This window comes from Ranitomeya imitator, chromosome 2, assembly GCF_032444005.1.
Source record: "Ranitomeya imitator isolate aRanImi1 chromosome 2, aRanImi1.pri, whole genome shotgun sequence".
Taxonomy (NCBI): domain Eukaryota; kingdom Metazoa; phylum Chordata; class Amphibia; order Anura; family Dendrobatidae; genus Ranitomeya; species Ranitomeya imitator.
The window spans coordinates 258,320,001-258,346,947 of record NC_091283.1 but is presented as its reverse complement, the minus strand read 5'-3'; the positions used below and the strand labels follow the sequence as shown (position 1 = coordinate 258,346,947).

The 26,947-nt window shown below is 44.4% G+C and overlaps 1 protein-coding gene across 2 annotated transcripts in view; it reads right to left on the bottom strand.

Moving 5' to 3' along the window:
- The window catches only part of LOC138662985 (oocyte zinc finger protein XlCOF6-like), a 34,584-nt gene that overhangs the window by 2,278 nt on the left and 5,359 nt on the right, over window positions 1–26,947 (bottom strand). For both annotated transcript variants that reach the window (XM_069749015.1, XM_069749016.1), the window contains exons 2-6: window positions 25,927–26,076; window positions 25,618–25,797; window positions 25,410–25,533; window positions 25,229–25,326; window positions 24,940–25,030 (exon numbers count right to left, since the gene is read on the bottom strand). In XM_069749015.1, coding sequence (XP_069605116.1) covers window positions 24,940–25,030; window positions 25,229–25,326; window positions 25,410–25,533; window positions 25,618–25,797; window positions 25,927–26,076 — 643 coding nt within the window. The remainder of the gene's footprint in view (window positions 1–24,939; window positions 25,031–25,228; window positions 25,327–25,409; window positions 25,534–25,617; window positions 25,798–25,926; window positions 26,077–26,947) is intronic.

The following is a 26,947-nucleotide window of genomic DNA, read 5'->3' as shown; positions in this document are numbered from 1 at the left end:
TCCTGCACACGTGGTCTAAATTGTTGGTACCCGTCGTTTAGTGACAGAAAAACCCACAATGGTCACAGAAATAACATGAATCTGACAAAAGTAATAATGAATAAAAAATTTTAATCTATGAAAATGAACAAATGTAAATCAGACATTGCTTTTCAACCATGCTTACACAAAATAAAAAAAAAATAAAAAATACAACTCATGAAATAGGCCTGGACAGAAATGATGGTACCCTTAACTCAAGCGCTTCGTGATCGCCAACAGTAGATAAACATCGGCTTTGTGCAGCACCCAACGTTTGCCTACGGTCGGCGCACAAATCTTACTGTGACCCCCGACCTCATCGAGACCTGACTGGTTCAGGTCCTGATGACATCAGCATCACACCAGCCAATGAGACAAATGACTAGGACAGTTGGTTGTAGCAATGAACTTTCCCGGGAGATCTGCCTCATAAAAACGCTGTTACTCCTCAGATCTCCTGTCAGTGAGAGATTAGAGGAGAAAACGGTAATTAGTTCTTACCGGTAATTGTATTTCCAGGAATCCACCCGACAGCACCATTGGAGGACGTCCTTCTTACCCTCAGTGGGACAGGAACCACAAGCAGTTAAAAGGACCCTCCCCACTCCACCCACCAGTGATTTTCTAAGTACCACATCTGGATGGATGCAAAAAGAGAGTTTATTTACAATTACACACCAATGTTACATCACATTAGTCAGTAGTATAAGCTTGCAGTGGGAGGGAACTGGTAGTGTTGTCAGGTGGATTCCTGGAAATACAATTACCGGTAAGAACTAATTACCGTTTTCCAGTCCACCACCTGACAGCACCATTGGAGAATACCAAAGGATTTTTAACTAGGGTGGGACTACTGCATGTAAAACTTTTCTACCAAAAGCTAACTGGTCTGATACGACATCTAATTTATAGTGTCTAGCAAAGGTAGAAAGACTAGTCCAAGTCGCCGCCCTACAGATTTGCTCAGCCGAGGCACCCCCTTTCTCTGCCCATGATGTAGAAATAGCTCGTGTTGAGTGGGCCCTAAGAGTATCCGGGGGATCTTTCCCTTGGTCTGTATATGCTAGGCTAATCATGTTTTTAATCCACCTAGCAATGGTTGATTTTGCTGCTTTACAACCCCTATTTGGACCACCGTATTGTATAAATAGGTTGGTGTCCCGTCTCCAGCTTTCTGTCGCCCCCAGGTATTTTAGAACAATCTCCCTAACGTCAAGGTTATGGTAGACCCCCTCTTTTGCGTTTTTAGGGTGTTGGCAGAAAGAAGGAAGGATTATCTCCTGATTTATATTGGTAGAGGATACTACTTTGGGGAGGAAAGCTGGGTTAGGTTTGAAGACTATTCTGTCGTCAAAGATTTGAAGATATGGATTCTGGATAGAAAGAGCCTGCATCTCCCCCAGCCTTTTAGCTGATGTTATGGCAATCATAATCATGGCGTCTTAAAGGAGAGATTGGCTATGTCCATATCTTCCGACAGTAAGTAAGGGGTTTTACACAAAGTGTTAAGGACCAGGTTTAGGTCCCAAGGAGGGGTTGATTTCCTCACAAGTGGCCTCATTCTCTGCGTGGCCCTGGAAAATCTCGCTATCCAGGGATGGGAGGCTAGTGATGTATCAAAAAAGACACTAAGTGCTGCAATCTGTACTTTTAGAGTACTAGGCCGAAGGCCCTTGTCAAATCCGAGTTGCAGGAAATCGAGGATTCTGGGGATATCCAGTTTCGAAGTATCCACAGGACCTTCTCCCAGAAAGGAACAATACCGCTTCCAGATCTTGTTGTAAATCGCCGAAGTCACCGACTTTCTGCTTGCCTGGAGTGTGGTAATGACATCTTCTGACAGGCCTCTGGATCTTAAGGTTTGCCATTCAGGATCCAAGCAGATAGGTGAAGAGAATCTGGATTCTTGTGGAACACCGGACCTTGAAGTAGAAGGTCCTGCCTGTTCGGTAGTAAGACTGGTTCCTCTGTTGACATCCTGGATAGTAGAGAAAACCAGCTTCTTTTCGGCCAAAAAGGAACCACCAGAATTACGGTTGCTTTCTCGTCTCGTATCTTCCTGAGTGTCTTCGATATCAGAGGAAGAGGCGGAAATGCGTACAGGAGACCTTCTCCCCAATACTGAGACAAGGCGTCTACTTCTGTGGCTCCATCTAGAGGATTCAGAGAGAAAAATGCTCTGATCTTTGTGTTCGACCTGGTGGCAAAGAGGTCCACCTGAGGTGTTCCCCATTTCTGACATAGACTGCTGAATACTTCCGGGTTCAGTTCCCATTCTCCGGGATGTACCGACTTTTGGCTCAAGAAATCTGCTACCTGATTCTTGGCACCCTCCAGGTGAACTGCCAAGATGGATTTGACAGATCTTTCTGCCCACCTGAAAGTCTGGTCTGCTAAGTGTTGTAGTGGTAGATGCCTCGGACCTCCCTGGTGTCTCAGAAATGCCACTGCTGTGATATTGTCGGACAGTATTCTCACGTGTCTGCCTCGGACCAATGACTGGGCCTGGCGCAACACTTTCCAGATCGCATATAGCTCCCTGAAATTTGACGATTTTGCGGCAATCTGAGGAGTCCATTCTCCCTGGTAGTATGTTCTTCCTATATGACCGCCCCATCCGTATTGACTGGCGTCTGTGGTCACCGTAACACAGGGATCGAGTATCCATGGAACTCCCTCTTTCAGGTTTCCCAGTGTGGTCCACCAGGTTAGGGATCTCTTTACCGACGGAGACACAACCATCTTCCTGTCTAGGGAACTCTGTTTCATGTTCCAGGATCCTAGAACTTCTCCTTGCAACTCACGCGAGTGGAATTGGCTCCATTTCACACAGGGTATGCATGCTGTCATGAAGCAGAGTATCCTCATTGCCTCTCTTGTGGAGGGGGTACTTTTTCTGAACTGATGAATGTGCCTGATCAAGGCCTCTTGCCTGTCTTCTGGTAAAAAAGATGTTCTTAGATTGGAATCCAACATCACTCCCAAAAATTTTATTCTGGAATTCGGGACCAGGCAGGACTTCTTCCAGTTCACAATCCACCCCAGCTCCTGTAGGATGGAAAGAGTGAAAGTGCAGTCTATTTTGAGGTGTTTCTGTGATTTCGCCATTATCAGGAAGTCGTCCAGGTATGGGACAATGGTCACATTCTGGTTCCTTAGATAGGCCACAACTTCCGACATCAGCTTGGTAAAAATCCTGGGCGCTGAAGCAAGCCCGAAGGGGAGACATCTGAACTGGAAGTGATGTACTATCCCCTTGTTCATTATGGCAAATCTCAGGAATCTTTGGTAGGAGATGTGTATCGGGACATGATAGTATGCGTTGCTTAGGTCTAGGGTACACATTACCATGTCCTTGTCTATTAGAGGCGTTGTGGACTTTATAAGATTCCATCCGGAATCTTTTGTACCGGACCCATTTGTTTTGTGGTTTTAAATTTATAATCTTCCGGGAGTCCCCGGATGGTTTCTTTATTGAAAACAAATGGGAATAATGGCCTTTGCCTCTTTCTGAGTTTGGAACTGGCACAATCGCCTCTAAATCCAACAGCTCCTGGATGTTTGTCCACATGGAGGAGTCGGAGAGCGGGCAGTCGGGTTACTACAAATCTTTCTGAGGGACTGCTGGAAAACTCTAATTTGTATCCCTGCGCAATCACCTGTAGAATCCAAGGATTCTGGGACACCTTCTGCCAACCCCCTAGAAATTTTTGTAATCGACCTCCCACCTTTATGTCATTTATTTGACTTTGGTGTACCTGCACTTGGGAAGATGGAGTCTCTACCTTTTCCACCCTTGGGATAAGACCACCTCCCAGTCTTCCCTTTCCCCCTGTAGTCTGTCCTCTGACTAGGTCGGGACCTACGAAAGGGCTGATACCTTTTGGTATTCTCCTCAGGGAATCCCTTCTTTTTGTCTGAGGCTTTTTCTAGGATATCGTCTAGAATAGGCCCAAATACTTTATTCCCTGAGAATGGGATTCCACACAATTTATTTTTTGACTGGAGATCCCCGACCAGGTTTTTAGCCATATGGCTCTTCTGGCCGCGTTAGACAAAGATTCGCTTCTAGCCGCAAAATGTACAGATTCGGCCGAAGCGTCCGCCATAAAGCCTGTTGCGAGTTTGAGCAACGGCAGGGATTTAAGGATAACATCTCTGGAAGTTTTGGCTTTGAGATGATCCTCTAAATCGTCAATCCATAAATGCATTGACCGGGCTACGGATGTTGCCGCTATATTGGCCCGTATTATTGCCGCGGAGGACTCCCAAGTTCTCCTTAGCAAACCGTCCGCTTTACGATCCATAGGATCTTTTAATGCGGAAGGTTCCTCAAATGGGATTGAGGTTTTCTTCGCCACTTTTGCTAGTGGCACATCGATCTTGGGAACTTCATCCCACACTTTAATGTCCTCTGAATTGTAGGGCAGTCGAAGTCTAAAATCCCTAGGAATCACCAGTTTTTTCTCCGCTTCCTGCCACTCTTCCAGGATCACGGAACGGATGTGGTTGCTGACGGGGAAGACTTTTGTCACCTGGGCATGTAATCCGCCAAACATCTCGTCCTGGATCGAGGTCTCCTCTGGCGTATCCTGTAGCTGCATGGTGTTGCGCACAGCATAAAGAAGCTCGTCTGTGTCTGCTGCAGAGAAGAGATATCTCTTCCCTTTGCCTAAAGCTCCATCTCTTTCCTCCTGGTCAGAATCCTCTGAAACCTCACCCTCGGAAGAGGGGCTAGACTCCCTTGGCCTCTTCCGTGAAGTCTGCGGTTCTGACTGAGTTGCCTGGGAAAGATTCAAGCTTGAGATAGAAGCCTGAACCTCCTGTCGAATCATGGTCCTCATACTGGATAGTAGCGTCGTTTGCTCATCACCCACAATCTTGGATGTGCACGATTTGCACAATGGTTTACGCCAATTTTCCGGAAACTTAGTGGCACAAATCGGAAATTTATTTTTCCCCGATTTTTTCCTTTCGGCTGTGGGGATGGGAGGGTCAGCCTAGGATAAATAGAGATGTGTGAGGTACGTAAGTAGGGAAGCAGGGGGAGGGGTGAGCTTTGTGGTATGGCTTTAACATAGCCCACTCACGTGCCCCTGAAGCTGGTCAGTCCCCTCAGGTCTGGCAGTCTCCTCCATAGTCTCCTCCGGTCGCGACCGGAAGTGACGCGGCCGTCGCGACCGGAAGTGACGCGGCCGCTGGACCCGGAAGCTGCGGTCGCATGCTGGAGCAGGCCGCTGCTGAAGGCGGCCGCCGCACTCACCCCCCGGCAGACAGGCACCCGGACAGAGAGCCCCCACGAGGAGGAAACGGACCCGACCCCCAGGAGCAGCGCTACACTGGGGAGGCTGAGGGACCCCCCATAGCAGGTATCAGCCGCAGATATCTTGCGGCGGGGAAGGGAAAGGCTGGGCCCCCCGATCCCCACCATCTGCACAGCACCGTCGGAGGACATGCTTGCCGTTCCTATCCGCAGTGGGACAGGAAAAACACTGGTGGGTGGAGTGGGGAGGGTCCTTTTAACTGCTTGTGGTTCCTGTCCCACTGAGGGTAAGAAGGACGTCCTCCAATGGTGCTGTCAGGTGGTGAACTGGAAACAGTGTTACAAGTGCTGCTGCCAACAGCTGCGTCAGTCAGCAAACAGATAAGGCAGGTTAGGGTTAATGCTATTGGTAAGGTTAGTGTTGGGACTAAATATAGGGTTACTGTTAGGCTAAAGTTAGGGTTACTGTAAGGGTTACTTTTAGGCTAAAGTTAGGGTTTGTTCTAAAGTTAGGGTTAGGCTAAAGAATTAGTCTTTTCTCAATTGTCTCCCCAATAATTTGGTCACGTCACATCAGAGTTTTCTATTTCCAGAAAAGATAATAACGAATAAAATGGGCTGTCAGTATTATAGTGCAGAGGAGGTTTATGCACTTTTATGTTCTGACAGTGAAGATAGTGCAGTGCCAGATGGCGATGTGGATTTCGAGGGCTTTAGTAGCAGGGACAGTGATAGCTCAGAAATGAGCAGTGATTCTGGTCCATCGTCACACACATGGACCAGTACAACAAGGGGGACAAATAGCGCTTCTGGAGAAATGTCTCCAACTCAGGGAACAATGCCCAGTACTAGCGCTGTCCCTAGTGCTCGTGAATTGGCGCACATTAATGTCCAAGGGGCTTTGCCTCTTGATGTAGCATTTCCCAGATGGGAGGCTTCGGATTCGACTACATTCATCCTTAATTTTAATGCCATTTCTGGTATAAATGTGGAGTTGGAAAATTTTGGACCTATTCATTTTTTTAAATCTGTTTATGACAGATAACTTGCTAGAGCATATTGTCCTATAACACTGGCTACGTAATATATAGCACAGCCCACATAGTATGTAACACTGGCCACGTAGTATGTAACAGTGGCCACGTAGTATATAGCAGCCACGCAGTATGTAACACAGCCCACATAGTATATAACACTGGCCACGTAGTATACAGCAGTGGCCACGTAGTATATAGCAGCCACGCGGTACATAAAACAGCCCACTTAGTATATAGCACTGTTGGCACCATATCCCTGTTAACAAAAACTATTTAAAATAAAAAATAGTTATATACTCACCTGCCGGTATCCAGCGAAGCTGTGCCGATGCGAGACCGCTAAGTCTTCTGGGTAATGTCGCAATGCATCTCTGGGAACGGAAGCTGGCTGCAGGCTCGAGCGCATCGTCAGACGACGGAAAATGTGAATAGCAGGTTTTTTTTTTTTTTATTATTATTTTGAACATTACATCTTTTTACTATTGATGTTGCATAGGCAGCATCAATAGTAAAAAGTTGATCACAAAGGGTTAATAGCGGCGTTAACGGAGTGCGTTACCCGCGGCATAACGCGGTCCGTTAACGCTGTCATTAACCCTGTGTGAGCGGTGACTGGACGGGAGTATAGAGTGGGCACTGACGGCAGGAGAGTATGGAGCGGGCGCCAGGCACTGATTGGACTGGAGTAGGGAGGGACTAATTCTCGGCCTGACTGTGCCCGTCGCTGAGTGGTCGCGGCAGCCAGGACAGGCAGCTGGGCGAGACCAATCAGTGATGCGGGATTTCCGAGACAGACAGACGGAAGTACCCCTTAGACAATTATAGATACATACATATATATATATATATATATATATATACATATGAATAATAAAGAGTTTTAGAGATCAAAACAATGAATTAAACATTGAAGACATTAGAGAATAATGACAAAAAAGCAAAACACATTTTCTATCAAAGTCCCCTGTACTTTAGCTGCAAAAGTTGTATTGCGATGCTTAAACACAAAATTCCGAGGGGAACGGGAAAGAGGGAATGGACGAGACGGGGGAGGGGGGGGGGACAGGGACGGGAAGGGGGGCACAGGGACAGGGGGAGACAGGGACGGGGGAGACAGGGATGGGACGAGGGATACAGGGACGGGGATGGGGGAGACAGGGATGGGACAGCCCTAATTTTAATGCCATTCCTGGTATAAATGTGGAGGTGGAAAATTTTGGACCTATTCATTTTTTTTTTATTCCAAACGATTTTATTGGATTTTTCAACTGGAACAGGGTAGTTATGAGGGGTGGATAGGGGGAAGGGATATGGTGGTGGGGGGGGGGGGGGGGTAAGGGGAAAAATAACATTAACAATCAGTGTAATGTGCATCAGATATCAGTTTGTTGACAGCAAAAATCATGCAAGCCTTTAGAAAACCATTTGATGTACATCCTGTAAATGAACAAATTAACGTATGTGAGTGGGAAACCTTTATTAACCTATGTCACTCTTTATAATGGTGGAGTAGGTATGTTAACTAGTCTTGAGGTTCAAGTATTCATTTTTTTTTATCTGTTTATGACAGATAACTTGCTAGAGCATATTGTCCTACAAACAAATTTATATGCATCCCAATTCATCAGCCAGAATTCACAATCCTATTATGCTAGATCAAATTTATGGACACCAACTAATGTCCTAGAAATGAAAAAATATTTAGGACTTACATTCGCTATGGGGCTTGTTAAAAAAAATGACCATTAGGTCCTATTGGTCAAACCGCCCTGTTCAAGCCACCCCAATGTTTTCTGCCATTCTTCCTAGGACTCGTTATGAAATGCTCATAAGATTTTGGCATTTTAACGACAATAGTCAATGCCTGCCCAGAAATGACCCAGAACATGACAGACTATTCAAAATCAGACCCATCATCGAAGACTTGACAGAAAAGTTCTTAAAGCTTTACACCCCAACAGAAAACATTTCCATTTATGAGTTCCTTGTAAAATTCAAAGGAAGACTGCACCTCAAGCAATTTATTCCTTCTAAGAGGGCAAGGTTCAGAATAAAGTTTTATAAAATGTGTGAGAGTTCAACCGGATACACATGAGCTTTTCGCATTTATGAGGAGAAAGATAGCAACTGAACCCACCAGGATGCCCTACTTATCTCTGGACATCTGGAAAAACCGTTTGGGAGCTGATAACTCCATTTTTACAAAAAGGCTACAATCTGTATTTTGACAACTACTACACCAGCATACCCCTATTTAAAAGTCTGGTTGAACATAACATGGGGGCTTGTGGGACCATTTGCAAAAAACGTCAGGGGATTCCACAATCATTGGTCAAAAAAAGATCTGAAAGTGGCATTCAGGGGCTTTACACAATGGAAAGCTGTGTGAAAAAGATATTTTTATCCTGAGCTCGATCCACACAGATGCCACAAGGGCCACTACAGACCAACAGGGATCCACTACTCCTAAACCTGTGTCTGTCATTGACTACAACAAATATATGGGGGGTGTGGACCTTGCAGATCAGGTTCTACAGCCATACCAGGTACCAAGAAAATCATATACCTGGTATAAAAAGTTAGTAATTTGTTTGTTTCAGGTGGCCACATATAATTCTTTTGTGTTATACAAAGAAGCCGGAAATGCAGATACTTTCCTTGATTATCAGGAAAAGGTCACTGAAAATCTTAACCCTCAACTGGTGAGGTGGGGTTTTTGTCACGCAACTGGTGATGTGGGGTTTGCTATACCCCAGTGTTTAGAAATCTCTTATTTTTACAGAAAGTGCAAAGATCACATTTGTTTTAATCGTTTTCTTATTGGCGATTGGTTACACATGAGTATAACAAATTTTTGACACCCACAAGTATCGAAAAATGTAATATTTTGATGGAAATAAAGAAGCTTTCAAAATGTGAAAATGTTAAAAAGAATTACCGTCTATACTCGAGTATAAGCCGAGATTTTCAGCCCATTTTTTTAAGCTGAAAGTGCCCCCCTCGGCTTATACTCGAGTCATTGCCGGCGGGGGAGGGGAGCGGCGGCTGTCACATACTCACCTGGTCCTGGTGAGGTCCCTGCATCTCTGATGGTCTCCTGGCAGAGCTTCCTGTGTTCAGCAGTCACATGGTACTGCTCATTAAAGTAATGAATATGAACAGTGAGAGAGCCGGAAGACAGAGCGGCGTGCAGCGGTGGAACGAGGAAGGTGAATATCGCAAGTGCCGGGGACTTGAGCGACAAGAGGTGAGTATGTGACTTTTTTATTTTAATCGCAGCATATGGGGCATAATCTATGGAGAATCTTATGGGGCATAATCTTTGGATCATCTTATGGGGCATAATCTATGGAGCGTTTTATGGGGCCACACTGTATGGAGCATCTTATGGGGCATAATCTATGGAGAATCTTACGGGGCATAATCTATGGAGCATTTTATTGGGCATAATCTATGGAACATCTTATGGGGCATAATCTATGGAGTACTTATGGGGCATAATCTATGGAGCATCTTATGGGGCCATTATTAACCTTTGTGCAGTATTATATGGGGCATATTTTAATATGGAGCATTCTATGGGGCGTATTTTATATGGAGCATCTTATGGGGCCCATCATGAGCTGTATGGAGCATTATATGGGGCTCCTGATTCAATATGGATATTCAAAAACACTTAACCTACTGATGTCTCAAATAATTTTACTTTTCTTGGTATCTATTTTTACTTTTGAAATTTACCGGTAGCTGCTGCATTTTCTACCCTAGGCTTATACGCAAGTCATTAAGTTCATAGTTAGATCATAGTTATTAAAGTTGAAGGAAGACTATAAGTCCATCTAGTTCAACCCATAGCCTAACCTAACATGCCCTAACATGTTGATCCAGAGGAAGGCAAAAAAAACCCATGTGGCAAAGAGTAAGCTCCACATTGGGGAAAAAAATTCCTTCCCGACTCCACATACGGCAATCAGACTAGTTCCCTGGATCATGCCCTATCAAGAAATCTAGTGTATATACCCTGTAACATTATGCTTTTCCTGAAATGTATCCATTCCCCTCTTAAATTTAAGTAATGAATCACTCATTACAACATCATGCGGCAGAGAGTTCCATAGTCTCACTGCTCTTACAGTAAAGAATCCGCGTCTGTTATTATGCTTAAACCTTTTTTCCTCCAAACGCAGGGGATGCCCCCTTGTCCCTGTTTCAGGTCTATGATTAAAAAGATCATCAGAAAGGTCTCTATACTGTCCCCTCATATATTTATACATTAAAATAAGATCACCCCTTAGTCTTCGTTTTTTCCAAACTAAATAGTCCCAAGTGTAATAACCTATCTTGGTATTGCAGACCCCCCAGTCCTCTAATAACCTTGTTCGCTCTTCTCTGCACCCGCTCTAGTTCAGCCATGTCTTTCTTATACACCGGAGGCCAGAACTGTGCACAGTATTCTAAGTGTGGTCGCACTAGTGGCTTGTATAGAGTTAAAATTATGTTCTCCTCATGAGCATCTATGCCTTTTTTAATGCATCCCATTATTTTATTTGCCTTTGTAGCAGCTGCCTGACACTGGCCACTGAATATGAGTTTGTCATCCACCCATACTCCCAGGTCTTTTTCATTGACGGTTTTGCCCAGAGTTTTAGAATTAAGCACATAATTATACATCTTATTACTTCTACCCAAGTGCATGACCTTACATTTATCCCCATTAAAGCTCATTTGCCATTTATCAGCCCAAGCTTCTAGTTTACATAAATCATCCTGTAATATAAAATTGTCCTCCTCTGTATTGATTACCCTGCAGAGTTTAGTGTCATCTGCAAATATTGAAATTCTACTCTGAATGTCCCCTACAAGGTCATTAATAAATATGTTAAAAAGAAGAGGGCCCAATACTGACCCCTGTGGTACCCCACTGCTAACCGCTACCCAGTCCGAGTGTGCTTCATTAATAACCACCCTTTGTTTCCTATCCCTGAGCCAGCTCTCAACCCATTTACACATATTTTCCCCTATCCCCATTATTCTCATTTTATGTATCAACCTTTTGTGTGGCACCGTATCAAAAGCTTTTGAAAAGTCCATATACACTACATCCACTGGGTTCCCTTGGTCCAATCCGAAACTTACCTCTTCATAGAAACTGATCAAATTAGTCTGACATGAACGGTCCCTAGTAAACCCATGCTGATACTGGGTCATGAGGTTATTCCTCTTCAGATACTCCAGTATAGCATCCCTTAGAATTCCCTCCAGGATTTTACCCACAGTAGAGGTTAAGCTTACTGGCCTATAATTTCCAAGTTCAGTTTTTGTCCCCTTTTTGAATATTGGCACCACATTTGCTATACGCCAGTCCTGTGGTACAGACCCTGTTATTATGGAGTCTCTAAAGATTAAAAATAATGGTCTATCAATGACTGTACTTAATTCCTGCAGTACTCGGGGGTGTATCCCATCCGGGCCCGGAGATTTGTCAATTTTAGTGATTTTTAGACGCCGCCGCACTTCCTGCTGGGTTAAGCCGGTGACATTTAATTGGGGATATTTATCACTAGTCATTTTGTCTGCCATGGGATTTTCTTTTGTAAATACTGATGAAAAAAAGTCATTTAGCATATTGGCTTTTTCCTCATCCTCATCCACCATTTCACCCAGACTATTTTTAAGGGGCCAACACTATCATTTTTTAGTTTCTTACTATTTATGTAGTTAAAGAATATTTTAGGATTATTTTTACTCTCTCTGGCAATGAGTCTCTCTGTCTCAATCTTTGCTGCCTTGATTTGCTTTTTACAGAATTTATTTAATTTTTTGTATTTATTTAATGCCTCCTCACTACGTACTTCCTTTAATTCTCTAAATGCTTTCTTTTTGTCACTTATTGCGCACCTTACAGCTCTATTTAGCCATATTGGTTTCCTCCTAATTCTAGTATGTTTATTCCCATACGGTATATACTGTGCACAGGTCCTATCCAGGATGCTAATAAATGTCTCCCATTTTCTTTGTGTATTTTTGTGTCTCAGGATATCGTCCCAGTTAATTGCACCAAGATCATCTCTCATCCGTTGGAAATTTGCCCTCCTGAAGTTTAGTGTCCTTGTCACCCCTCTACTACACATCTTATTAAAGGATACATGAAAACTTATTATTTTGTGATCACTATTCCCCAAGTGACCCCCAACCCTTATATTTGCTATGCGGTCTGGCCTGTTGGTTAATATTAGGTCTAGCAGAGCCCCCCTTCTTGTTGGGTCCTGAACCAGTTGTGAAAGGTAATTGTCTCTCATAGTTGTCAGACACCGATCACCTTTGCTGGAACTGCAGGTTTCTGTTCCCCAATCTATTTCAGGGTAGTTGAAGTCCCCCATAATAATGACTTCTCCCTGAGTCGCAGCTTCATCTATTTGCTTTACGAGGATATTCTCCATTGCTTCCATTATTTTTGGAGATTTATAACAAACCCCTATCAGTAATTTATTATTTTTTCCCCCTCCCCTTATCTCCACCCACAGGGACTCTACATTTTCATTAAATTCACCTATATTATCACGCAGGATGGGTTTTAAGGACGATTTTACATACAGACACACCCCTCCCCCTCGCTTATCTGTACGGTCATTTCTGAACAGGCTATAGCCCTGCAAGTTAACAGCCCAGTCATGGCTCTCATCCAGCCACGTCTCAGATATCCCCACCATGTCATAATTATGCTCCAACAACATTAGTTGTAAGTCGTCCATTTTGTTGGCGAGGCTTCTGGCATTAGTATACATGCACTTGATGTTCCTCTCTGTACCTCTATTTCTTAAATTATTAACTGTTCTAGCCCCACCCCCCATGCCACCGCCACCCCCAACTTCCTTATTTGTGCCCAGGTCTCTGTCTGCACTATCTACCCCTCCTATAAATTGAATACCCTCCCCCCCCAATTCCTAGTTTAAACACTCCTCCAACCTTCTAGCCATTTTCTCCCCCAACACAGCTGCACCTTCCCCATTGAGGTGCAGCCCGTCCCTAGCGTAGAGCCTGTAGCCAACTGTGAAGTTTTCCCAGTTTGTTGTGGTAAAATTAGGGGTCTCGGCTTATACTCGAGTATATACGTTACATGAGTGGTGATGTGGGGTTCAGCAAGGCCAAGACAGCACTTAGCGACAGCTAGCTCTGTTATGCGTGGCCAAAAGAGCGAGGCCTTGACGACATCCTGTTGACAAGGAAATGGATGGAAGCTAGTGAGACACGTATCTTCATACAAGCATTTTTCAATGAATGGCAGCCTAACGAAAATTCCCTGGGGTGTGGCAAACCCCACCTCACCAGTTGAGGGTTAAGTAAATAAAAAAGTCTTTTTTCAGCTCATCTGTCCACTCAGTGCATGGCTGCCATCCCAAGAAAATCCAACAAGTAATAAAAAATCCAGTACCAAGAGGTTGCAGTCCAATAAGCTTTATTGCAAAATCTTCATTAAAAGCATGGACAACCGACAATAGAAAAATGGCATAAATAGCAGGGGTCCCTGACACGGGTTTACACATTTCAGGGCCAGATATGCCCCTTAGTCATAACCTAGTGTTTATACCAGTGAGTTAGGGTTTATATAAAACGCCCCATCACATGGTTCAGTTATTTCACACCCACAACATTAAAACTCTTTCACCAGTACAAAAATACAACCTTAAACCCAACAATATGCTGCTGTCATTATACACAGTCCAGAGTTCAGTGATCAATATTAATAACACAATATTCTATCTGCGCTTATTTACACCGGTGGGACGGGCGGCCTCTATTATCAGGATCCAATGAGTTTTTCGGCTAAGGAGTTTTTGTTGCCAAGCTCCGCCCCTTCTGGGCTTGCTGACCCTTTCCATGCCGAAAAACTGGAAACCGCTCAGATCACCGCCGTGCACCTGATAAAATGTCTGGATACACTAGAGGGATTAGGTCTCTTGTCACTGATCCCTGAGGGGCTCACTGAGGCTGCCAGAGAGATCACAGATACTGCAGGTAACCATGTATGTGACACATGTACTACTGCAAGTCATAAAGTCACCAATAACTATTGTTTCAGGCCTCACTTAATATATTGCTTGGTATTTCCTGCATATTTAAATGCTCCCCATCTGCCCCCGCAGCTGAAGAAACCTTTAGTAGACAACCAGGACGTTCTACCAGGACCATCCATCACCAGACTAGGAAGGTGGGAGCTCTCCTTGTGGAGAATAAACCCCCTTCCGGTGCCACTATTCTCTGGGTAAACCTAACGGCCCCGGTAAATATCTGGCCATTTGATTTCTGCGATGTAGTCAAGTGCCCCGAGACTCAACGGATGGTAGAGGGAATCATCCAGTATTATATATGTGTTACCAGAGATAACAATTGTACTGGGAAGATATTTTCATAATGTGTTTAATGGTGGATACTATGGGAATTTAGGCCATATACAGCTCCAGGATATTAGCCTCAGACCAACCAAGGCCCCCATCATTACCAGTACAGCTAAAACAGGCCCAGGTGAACGTTTGCAAAATGTACTTAACGAAGTAATCCTCATTCCAGGTCTCAGTTGGTAAGAAGTTTTCTCCATAGAAACACAAACAGCCCCAAGGAAAAATTTATGGTTAGAATGGGTAAGATACAATGTAAGAGTCCAGAATATCTCTGTAGGATGTATTGCTTGTGCTGCAGCAAGTACACATCTATACACACATGCATTGTTTTTTCCTGATGACAATACTACTGCCTGTGTTATGAATCTGTTGAAGGGTCTAAAGTCCACTAATTGCTCAGATTATGTCCCACTAATTCATGAGGAACCCAAATTAAAGGTCCCAGGGGGGATAACCATATTAGCTGATAATTATACCTGCTATAATTCCCACGACACTACAGGTACACCAGTAGGGATCTTCGAGACAGGTTTCTGCAAAGAGAACAGTTTCATAGATACTGACTTGCTAGTTAATCATACACAGTATATGTATGATATTTATTGGTTATGTGGAGATGGTAAGCTCCGTCCTAGGTTGCCTAATGCCTGGACAGGTCAATGCACCCTTGTTAAACTAGCTATGCAGTTCAAGATTTTACCTTGGGATCCAGAGACACCTGATGAATATACCAGAAAGAGGAGAAGTCTCGATCAGCTCCACATGAGTTATGAAGAAGATCCATTAGTGTATATTGATGCTATTGGAGTGCCAAGGGGAGTGCCTGACCAATTTAAACCCCAGAACCAGATCTATGCTGGCTTTGCTTCTTTAATCCCACAAGTGCAGATTAACAAAAATGTTGATTGGATCAATTATGTATATTACAGTGAACAAAGGTTTGTCAATTTTACCTGTGATGCTTTTCAGGGTGTAGTTGAGGAATTGGGCCCTAATACTAGAATGACCCTCCAAAACCGACTAGCCCTTGATATGATCTCAGCTGAGAAAGGAGGAGTCTGTGGGATGGTGGGAGAGGAATGTTGTACCTATATCCCTCAGAACTCTGGGGTAAATGGAAAGACCATGATAGCCCTTAAAAAAGATAAATGGGTTAGCAGCAGAATTAAAAACTAATGCTGGAGTAGACATATCTTTCTTTTCCGGTTGGTTGGGTGGGCTCAAAGGATTTCTTCAACAAGCTTGTCTGGTACCGATTGCCCTTCTTGTAGTTGGATCGATAATCCTCTGTTGTGTTATTCCCCTGTATAAAAAAGGTTATTGCTGAAGCAACTCCGACTGGCACCTTCCTCAACCAAGAAGTAGACCCACCAGAGTACGATGGCACTGATCCAGGGGAGATCCCTAAGTACGTCCTCCTCAAAAAAATTAGACAATACTCCCAACTCTCAGATGAAGCTAAGAGATTTAGTTTAGGGACTGCGGGAGAACTCATGTGAGACTAGTGAAGGGTTCAGCTGCCTGGAGACCTCTCGCAAGGGGAGAGCTTCTGAGGTGTCTGGATGAAGAAATCCACCTCCCCTTTCCCCATCACATGGACAGTCTCGAAGGATCTTTCTTTTTAGGGAAAAACTTAGTGTTTAGGGGGGGATTGTCAAGGTGAAAATATATATCTTTATACACTTTTGTACTTTATATTTTTATGCTGTGAAACCATAAGTTTTTTCCCTTTGCTTGCTGATGCAAATGTAATTGTATTTAAGATGGCTGCCAGTATTCACCTTTGCCCTAGTTCTGTTTCTGATGAGAAGCAAGTTTCACATTCCAGAAGCCAAGTATCATTTCTGTTGAAGTCGAAACTTAAAGTAACGTGGAGACAGGAGGATCCATCAGATGACGTTAGGACCAACCAGAGAGACTGAATACTAGACATATTGCTTAAACCCCGCCCTCTGCACACCTTCCCCCAATGGACCATATAATGTTGTGTATATGAAATAAAGAGTTCAGTTGCTGTGACGTTGCCACTACGTGTGGAAGCACGAGCATACACTGAGATTGAACCAGCCTTTGTCTGACTCATTCTTATCCGGTACCAATGCTCACATAATTTGATTTGGAATGACTGGTGAAGGAAGGGTTTTGTCGTGACGACCCCGACAACGTCATCGTAAGAAGATGGGAGGCGCTGGACCGGATCACGACACCCATCGGACCGGACCGCAGCGGGACCGCTCCTGGGTGAGTATAATCTAACCTCTTTTTCTCATCTTTCAGGATACATCGGGGGCTTATCTACAGCATTACAGAATGCATTACAGAATGCTGCAGATAAGCCCCTGATGCCGGTGGGCTTAGCTCACCCTCGATTTTTGGGGCTGACAGGTTCCCTATAACTATTTTGTGTGATATGACTCTGATTTAAGGGCATAAAAATGAAAATTTTCAAAATTTTCGGTATATACTGTAATTTTTTTTTTTTTTTTTACAAATAAACGCAAGTTATATCAAAGACATTTTACCAGTATCATAAAGTACAATATGTCACAAGAAAATAATCTCAGAATCACCAGGATTCGTTGAAGTATTTTAGAGTTATGACCTCATAAAGTGATACTGGTCAGAATCGAAAAAACTGGCCAGGTCACAAAGGTAAAATCAGGCTCTGGCGCGAAAGGGTTAATATTTTGCTGCACAACCTTTTGAGGCAATCACTGCAATCAAACGATTCCTGTAACTGTCAATGAGACTTCTGCACCTCTTGACAGGTATTTTGGCCACTCCTCAAGAGCAAACTGCTCCAGTTGTCTCGTGTCTGAAGGTGGCCTTGTCCAGACGGCATGTTTCAACTCTTTCCAAAGATGCTCAATAGGATTTAGGTCAGGGCTCATAGAAGGCCACTTAAGAATAGTCCAATGTTTTCCTCTTCGCCATTCTTTGGGTGTTTTTAGCTGTGTGTTTTTGGTCATTATCCTGTTGCAAAGACCTAAGAGCTGCGACTGAGTCCAAGCTTTCTAACACTGGGCAGCAAATTTCTCTCTAGAATCCCTTGATAGTCTTGAGATTTCAATGTGCCCTGCACAGATTCTAGACACCCTGTGCCAGATGCAGCAAAGCAGCCCCAGAAAATAACATAGCCTCCTCCATGTTTCACAGTAGGGACAGTGTTCTTTTCTTGATATGCTTAATTTTTCCATCTGTGAACATAGAGCTGATGTGCCTTGCCAAAAAGTTCCATTTTGGTCTCATCTGTCCATAGGACATTCTCCCAGAAGCTTTGTCAACATGTAGTTTAGTTTATTTAAAGGGCGATGAACAAGGCAATCCTTGGGATATCAAAAGCAGAGAAGATAGTGCCAAGCATGTTCATGGTGGAGATCTTTTGAGCTGCCAGTTGACCATGAACAGTGCTCCCAATACATTGTGTCTGCAAACTATTCCAGCTAGATCTGCATTCAAACAGCTAAATGGCGCTCCTTCCCTCCTGAACACGGCCATGTGCCCAGAGAGTAGTGTACAATCGTATGTAGGGTATTGTGAGAAGATGAAAAATAATTTGTAAGATCCTTTTGTTTTCTATTATCCTTTGTGAATAATTCCAAAGTTATCACCACATAAAGTGACACACGTCAGATGGTAAAAATGGGGCCTGATTAAGAACACAAAACTGGCTGCAGGAAGAGGTTAAATCAGAGGATTCTGGACACTACTGTAATCAAAAACTGACTATAGACAATAACATCTACTGAAATGCTCCAACTGAACAGTCTCCATCAGTAATAAATGAGCAGCTAGTGGTGAAACCTCTCTGGGGTAATTAGAGCACGGGGCTCGGTGACTTCACAATCTAAACTATCGGAAGATCCAATATTTTCTGTCAGATGAGTTTCAAGAAGAAATATTACACATTTATAGAGAACTGTGTATAATAGTGCAGAGCGGAGATGTCTTAAAGGGAACCTATCAGCAGGATTGTGCTCAGTGACTACAGACACTGTCAGGTCGGTGCCGTTATACTGATTACACCGATACCTGGTGATGAAATCCGTCTTGTGGCTGTTGTTTAATTTGTAGTTTTCAACTAATGAGATTCTCGTGTTTTGGGGTGGGGCTGTGGGCGGGGCATTATGTGGTGCTCTGATTACATATGCATCCGTATTGGCTTATGACAGGTCGCTGGTCCCTCATTACATGGGCCGACAGTGTTGTGAATTCCGTTCTTGGTTGTAAGTAGTTTTTTGTGAGTTCTGCTCTTGGGCTCCTCCTGTGGACTTTTGTGGTATTGGTGCTTCTTGGATTTAGCTTCTCAGCTGTTTCCTTTGATTGTCTTTTGGGCTCGGCTATATTAGGCTGGCCTTAGCCCTCAATCAATGCCAGTTGTCAATTGTCTCTGCCTGGAGTCATTGCTCTTTGGACTTTCCTGACACTCTGACCAAGTTCTGCTAAGCTAAGTTCTTCCATGTCCTTTGCAGTTCACTTATTGTGGACTTGTTGTTTTGTACTGTCTTGTTTTTGCTCATTTGTCCAGTTTATCAGTATGGATCTATTTAGATAAACTGGAAGCTCTGGGCAGCAGAGTTTGCCCTCCACACCTTTAGTTAGGTGTGGAGATTTTTGCATTTCTCTGCGGTAGACTTTTTGTAGTTTTTTCTACTGACCGCACAGAGCTCTTTTCTGTACTTTCCTTTTTAGCTATAAGTGGCCTCCTGTGCTCAATCTTGTTTCATACTACGTATGTCATTTCCTTCTCCTCTCACAGTCATTACATGTGGGGGGCTGTCTTTCCTTTGGGGATTTTCTCTGAGGCAAGATAGTTTTCCTGTTTCTATCTTTAGGGGTAGTTAGCTCTTAGGCTGTGACGAGTTGCATAGGGAGCGTTAGGAGCAATCCACGGCTGCTTCTAGTTGTGTTGAGCTTAGGGTCTGCGGTCAGTAAAGATACCACCTGCTCAGAGCTAGTCTCATGTCGCTCCATAATCACCAGACCATAACAGTACAACTGGCCAAAATTGAACTGAATGCCTCTCAAAAGAAGGAAAAGAAAAGGAGTTTTGAGGGTTTTTTTTCCTTTGGTTTGTTTAGCCTTTTTTTTTCCTCTTGATTTCTGGGTGATTCTGGATTTGGATGCAGGCATGGATGTTCAAGGGTTATTTTCTCGTGTGGATCAGCTTGCTGCAAGAGTACAGAATATTCAAGATTTTGTTGTTCAGACTCCGGCCTTAGAGCCTAGAATTCCTACTCCGGATTTGTTTTACGGGGATAGATCTAAGTTTCTGAACTTTAAAAATAATTGCAAATTGTTTTTTGCTCTGAAACCCCGTTCCTCTGGTGATCCCACTCAGCAAGTAAAAATTGTTATTTCTCTGCTACGTGGCGATCCTCAGGACTGGGCATTCTCTCTTGAGTCAGGGAATCCGGCATTGCTTAATGTAGATGCATTTTTTCAATCGCTCGGATTATTGTATGACGAACCTAACTCTGTAGAGCATGCTGAGAAAACACTGTTGGCCCTGTGTCAGGGTCAGGAAGCAGCAGTTATACTGCCAGAAATTTAGAAAATGGTCTGTGCTCACTGGATGGAATGAGGACGCTCTGGCAGCCATTTTCAGGAAGGGTCTTTCTGAAGCCCTTAAAGATGTTATGGTGGGGTTTCCCACGCCTATTGGTTTGAGCGAATCTATGTCTCTAGCCATTCAGATTGATCGACGCCTGCGTGAACGCAAAGTGGTGCACCACATGGCAGTGTCCTCTGGGCAGAGTTCTGAGTCCATGCAATGTGATAGGATTTTGACTAAAGCGGAACAGAGGGGATACAGACGTCAGAATGGGTTGTGTTTTTACTGTGGTGATTCAGCTCATGCTATTTCTGATTGCCCTAAGCGTATTAAGAGGGTCGCCAGATCTGTTACCATTAGTACTGTGCACCCTAAATTTCTCCTGTCTGTGACCCTGATTTGCTCATTGTCATCTTTTTCTGTCATGGCATTTGTGGATTCAGGCACTGCTCTGAACTTAATGGACTTAGAATTCGCTAGGCGCTGTGGTTTTTCTTTGCAGCCTTTGCAGAGTCCCATACCCCTGAGGGGTATTGATGCTACACCATTGGCCAAGAATAAACCTCAGTATTGGACTCAGCTGACTATGTGCATGGCTCCTGCACATCAGGAAGATTGCCGTTTTCTGGTGTTGCATAATTTACATGATGATGTTGTACTGGGTTTTCCATGGTTACAAGTACACAATCCAGTGCTGGATTCGAAATCAATGTCTGTGACTAGTTGGGGTTGTCAAGGGGTACATAGTGACGTTCCACTGATGTCAATTTCCTCTTCCCCCTCTTCTGATGTTCCTGAGTTTTTGTCAGATTTCCAGGATGTATTCGATGAGCCCAAGTCCGGTTCCCTTCCTCCACATAGGGACTGTGATTGTGCTATTGACTTGATTCCTGGCTGTAAGTTCCCTAAGGGCCGACTTTTCAATCTGTCTGTGCCAGAGCATGCCGCCATGCGGAGCTACGTTAAGGAGTCTTTAGAGAAGGGGCATTTTTGGCCATCTTCGTCACCATTGGGAGCGGGATTCTTTTTTGTTGCCAAGAAGGATGGCTCCTTAAGACCCTGTATTGGTTATCGCCTTCTTAATAAGATCACGGTCAAATTCCAATATCCATTGCCTTTGCTCTCCGATTTGTTTGCTAGGATTAAGGGGACTAGTTGGTTTACCAAGATTGACCTTCGAGGGGCATATAATCTTTTTCGTATTAGAAAGGGTGACGAATGGAAAACTGCATTCAATACGCCCGAAGGCCATTTTGAATACCTTGTGATGCCTTTCGGGCCTTCTAATGCTCCTTCTGTATTTCAGTCCTTTATGCATGATATTTTCCGCAATTATCTTGATAAATTTTTGATTGTGTATTTGGATGATATTTTGATTTTTTCCGATGATTGGGAGTCTCATGTGAAGCAGGTCAGGATGGTGTTCCAGATCCTTCGTGATAATGCTCTCTTTGTGAAGGGGTCTAAGTGCCTATTTGGAGTTCAGAAGGTTTCTTTTTTGGGGTTTATTTTCTCCCCTTCATCTATAGAAATGGATCCTGTTAAGGTCCAAGCCATTCATGACTGGATTCAACCGACATCTGTGAAGAGCCTTCAAAAAATTTTGGGCTTTGCTCATTTTTATCGCCGTTTCATTGCTAACTTCTCTAGTGTGGTTAAGCCCCTGACCGATTTGACGAAGAAAGGCGCTGATGTGACTAACTGGTCCTCTGAGGCTGTTGAGGCTTTTCAGGAACTTAAACGCCGATTTACTTCTGCCCCTGTCTTGCATCAGCCGGATGTGTCTCTTCCTTTTCAGGTTGAGGTTGACGCTTCTGAGATTGGGGCAGGGGCCGTTTTGTCGCAGAGGAAATCTGATGGTTCCTTGATGAAGCCGTGTGCCTTCTTTTCTCGGAAATTTTCGCATGCGGAACGCAATTATGATGTCAGCAATCGGGAGTTGTTGGCTATGAAGTGGGCATTTGAGGAGTGGCGTCATTGGCTTGAGGGAGCCAAGCACCGTATTGTGGTCTTGACCGATCATAAGAACCTGATTTACCTTGAGTCGGCCAAGCGGCTGAACCCTAGACAGGCTCGGTGGTCCCTGTTTTTCTCCCGTTTTGATTTTGTGATCTCGTATCTTCCGGGATCTAAGAATGTTAAGGCGAATGCCCTCTCTAGGAGTTTTTTGCCTGATTCCCCTGGAGTCCTTGAGCCGGTTGGCATTCTTAGGGAAGGGGTGATTTTATCTGCCATCTCCCCTGATTTACGGCGGGCGCTTCAGGAGTTTCAGGCTGATAAGCCTGACCGCTGTCCTGTGGGGAAGCTGTTTGTTCCTGATAGATGGACAAGTAAGGTAATTTCTGAGGTCCATTGTTCTGTGTTGGCCGGTCATCCTGGAATTTTTGGTACCAGAGATTTGGTTGCTAGGTCTTTTTGGTGGCCTTCCTTGTCTCGGGATGTTTTTGTGCAATCCTGTGGGACCTGTGCCCGGGCTAAGCCTTGCTGTTCCCGTGCTAGTGGGTTGCTTTCACCTTTGCCCATTCCGGAGAGGCCTTGGACGCATATTTCCATGGATTTTATTTCAGATCTTCCTGTGTCCCAGAGGATGTCTGTTATCTGGGTGGTTTGTGACCAGTTCTCTAAAATGGTCCATTTGGTACCTTTGCCTAAATTGCCTTCCTCCTCGGATTTGGTTCCATTGTTTTTTCAACATGTGGTTCGTTTGCATGGCATTCCGGAGAATATTGTGTCTGATAGAGGTTCCCAGTTTGTTTCCAGGTTTTGGCGGGCCTTTTGTGCTAGGATGGGTATTGATTTGTCTTTTTCTTCGTCGTTCCATCCTCAGACAAATGGCCAAACTGAGCAAACTAATCAAACCTTGGAAACCTATTTGAGATGCTTTGTGTCTGCTGATCAGGATGATTGGGTGACTTTTTTGCCGTTGGCCGAGTTTGCCCTTAATAATCGGGCCAGTTCGGCTACTTTGGTTTCGCCTTTCTTTTGTAATTTTGGTTTCCATCCTCGTTTTTCTTCAGGGCAGGTTGAGCCTTCTGATTGTCCTGGTGTGGATTCTGTGGTGGACAGGTTGCAGCAGATTTGGGCTCATGTGGTGGACAATTTGACTTTGTCCCAGGAAAGGGCTCAGCGTTTTGCTTACCGCCGTCGGTGTCCCTATGAAGGTTTCTTCCCCTAAGTTCAAGCCTCGGTTTATTGGTCCTTACAAGATTTCTGAGATCATCAATCCTGTGTCTTTTCGTTTGGCCCTTCCAGCTTCTTTTTCCATCCACAATGTTTTCCATAGATCTTTGTTGCGGAGATATGTGAAGCCCGTTGTTCCATCTGTTGATCCTCCTGCCCCGGTGTTGGTTGAGGGGGAGTTGGAATATGTGGTTGAGAAAAGTTTGGATTCTCGTTTTTCAAGGCGGAAGCTTCAGTATCTTGTCAAGTGGAAGGGTTATGGCCAGGAGGATAATTCTTGGGTTGCTGCCTCCGATGTCCATGCTGCCGATTTGGTTCGTGCTTTTCACTTGGCTCGTCCTGATCGGCCTGGGGGCTCTGGTGAGGGTTCGGTGACCCCTCCTCAAGGGGGGGGTGTACTGTTGTGAATTCCGTTCTAGGTTGTAATTAGTTCTTTGTGAGTTCTGCTCTTGGGCTCCTCCTGTGGACTTTTGTGGTATTGGTGCTTCTTGGATTTAGCTTCTCAGCTGTTTCCTTTGATTGTCTTTTGGGCTCGGCTATATTAGGCTGGCCTTAGCCCTCAATCAATGCCAGTTGTCAATCGTCTCTGCCTGGAGTCATTGCTCTTTGGACTTTCCTGACACTCTGACCAAATTCTCATAAGCTAAGTTCTTTCATGTCCTTTGCAGTTCACTTATTGTGGACTTGTTGTTTTGTACTGTCTTGTTTTTGCTCATTTGTCCAGTTTATCAGTATGGATCTATTTAGCTAAACTGGAAGCTCTGGGCAGCAGAGTTTGCCCTCCACACCTTTAGTTAGGTGTGGAGATTTTTGCATTTCTCTGCGGTGGAATTTTTGTAGTTTTTTCTACTGACCGCACAGAGCTCTTTTCTGTACTTTCCTTTTTAGCTAGAAGTGGCCTCCTGTGCTCAATCTTGTTTCATACTACGTATGTCATTTCCTTCTCCTCTCAGTCATTACATGTGGGGGCTGTCTTTCCTTTGGGGATTTTCTCTGAGGCAAGATAGTTTTCCTGTTTCTATCTTTAGGGGTAGTTAGCTCTTAGGCTGTGACGAGTTGCATAGGGAGCGTTAGGAGCTATCCACGGCTGATTCTAGTTGTGTGTTGAGCTTAGGGTCTGCGGTCAGTAAAGATACCACCTGCTCAGAGCTAGTCTCATGTCGCTCCATAATCACCAGACCATAACACGACAGCCCCTCTGCCTTTGGATCCTAGATCCCGTGGCATAACGCGTGGTCCTGATCGCTGCCATGGAAACCCGATGTCGTCATGACGACATTCGGGTCTCTAAGACCTGAGAGGCTTCCTGTCATGCGCAGTGATGATCAGGAAGTCTCTCAGATCAGTGTATAGAAGGAGAATGTTGTGGTCTAAGGCATAATGGTGATCATGGTAATACGGCCGGACTACACCACCGATAAAGCAGCCACAGCCGGTGACTGAGAAGAATCTGTGACTTCTCTGCATTTAGTGGTTTCTACTCACCTGGGTAGTCATATGTAGGAATCTCTTCTTTACAACGCTCATCCCCCCTCACATATGTCTCTGTAGTATTAATATGGGTCAGATCTTCACCCTGAAACAAATATTATAAAAGTCACCGACAGATGGAGAAGTCACATCTATGATCAGCTCTAATCCTGCCATCTCCACCGTTCTCATTATACAAGTATAAAACATATTATACTGGTGGATAAAACAAGACTGAGCACAAGACCTTCACCGGCGTCTACACATCATAGGGGAGATCTCCTGACACCTTCTCTCCATCTACCTGATAATCCTGAGGAGCATTGGGATCTTCTTGGTTACAGTCCTGTGGAAGAAGAGGACGGGGACATCTCTCTGGTGTTGTCCTCTTACTGGATAGATCTGGAGGAAACACATACAGGGGGTGAATTCATTCTTTACATACAGATAATTATAGGCCGTGTGTATTTAGTCCTGTCTATTACCTGGAGATGTGAGGGGCTGGGGAACCTCCATTATGACGTTCTTGTACAGATCTCTGTGTCCTTCTAAATACTCCCACTCCTCCATGGAGAAATAGACAGCGACATCCTGACACCTTATAGGAACCTGACACATACAATGATACCGTCATCCCCCCCGATCCCGTCATAGTGTTACTGTATAATGTCCCAGCATTCCCAGCAGTGTCACCTCTCCAGTCAGCAGCTCAATCATCTTGTAGAGGAGTTCTAGGATCTTCTGGTCATTGATGTCCTCATGGATCAGGAGGTGAGGTGGAGGCCCCGTGATTGGGCTCAGGGGTCTTCCCCATCCCTCAGACACAGGGTCCTGACAGCGATCACTAGAGGTCTTCTTCACCACTGTGTAATCCTGGTAATGGAGAGACACATTAATAAATCTCACTACAGACATTTCCAGAGTCCTCACCTCTCCAGTTCTGTCCATCTGTTATTGCCATAGATAAGAATGATGTAATGTGACGTCATCAGAATCTCTCACCTCTCCAGTAAGCCGGAAGAGGATCTCTAGGGTGAGGTGTAATATCCTCTCCGCCATCTTGTCTCTGTCCATATCTATCTTTGATGGGTAAATCAGGAAAATTCTCTTTTGTAGAAGATCTTCACTGAGAGGATCCGATATTGTAGAGACCTGAATGAGAAGATGAGCCATCATAAGAATCCTGTGTAATAATACAATTACTGGGGATAATAAGGGAAACATGAGGAGATTTATTATTTTACAGTATTTAGTTTCCTTCTTTACATCCACTAATAAATCCTATATATTTAGGCCACAGACAACAAGCAGTTTCCTCCTCGGAGTCGGCAGCTGAATACGTTCATCATAGACTCATCTTCCATAACGCTAATTCTCGTCTCATTTACCGACCCTGGAATCGGCATTAGCAATACTGCAGGAGATATTCATTACACGCGACATGAGAAATAACTACTTCATGATGAGGACGACATCTTCATCTTCTACTACGGCTCTAGAGACATATTTGGCCAGAGTCAGTCACTGACTCCATCACCACCGGCCTCTATATGAAGGATTCCCGTCTTCCCCGCACTGTAATCTTCTATCACGTTAGATCTCAGCTGATTCACACACAGAAGTTTGTTTATAGCCTAGGAAGCGGGTAATACCCATGGAGCTTCCGAGGCTAGTAATATCAGCTCTTAACTGTATACTTAGCCTTTAGTGGCTATTAAAATGGGGGACCCCCCAAAAAAAGTGACATAGGGTCCCCCTATCTACTATATAATTGTCTAAAGGTCACTTCCGTCTGTCTGTCTGTCCTTCTGTCACGGTTATTCATTCGCTAATTGGTCTCGCCAGCTGCCTGTCATGGCTGCCGCGACCAATCAGCGACGGGCACAGTCCGGAAGAAAATGGCCGCTCCTTACTCCCCGCAGTCAGTGCCTGTCACCCGCATACTCCCCTCCGGTCTCCGCTAACACAGGGTTAATGCTGGCGGACCGCGTTATTCCGTGGGTAACACACTCCGTTACCACCG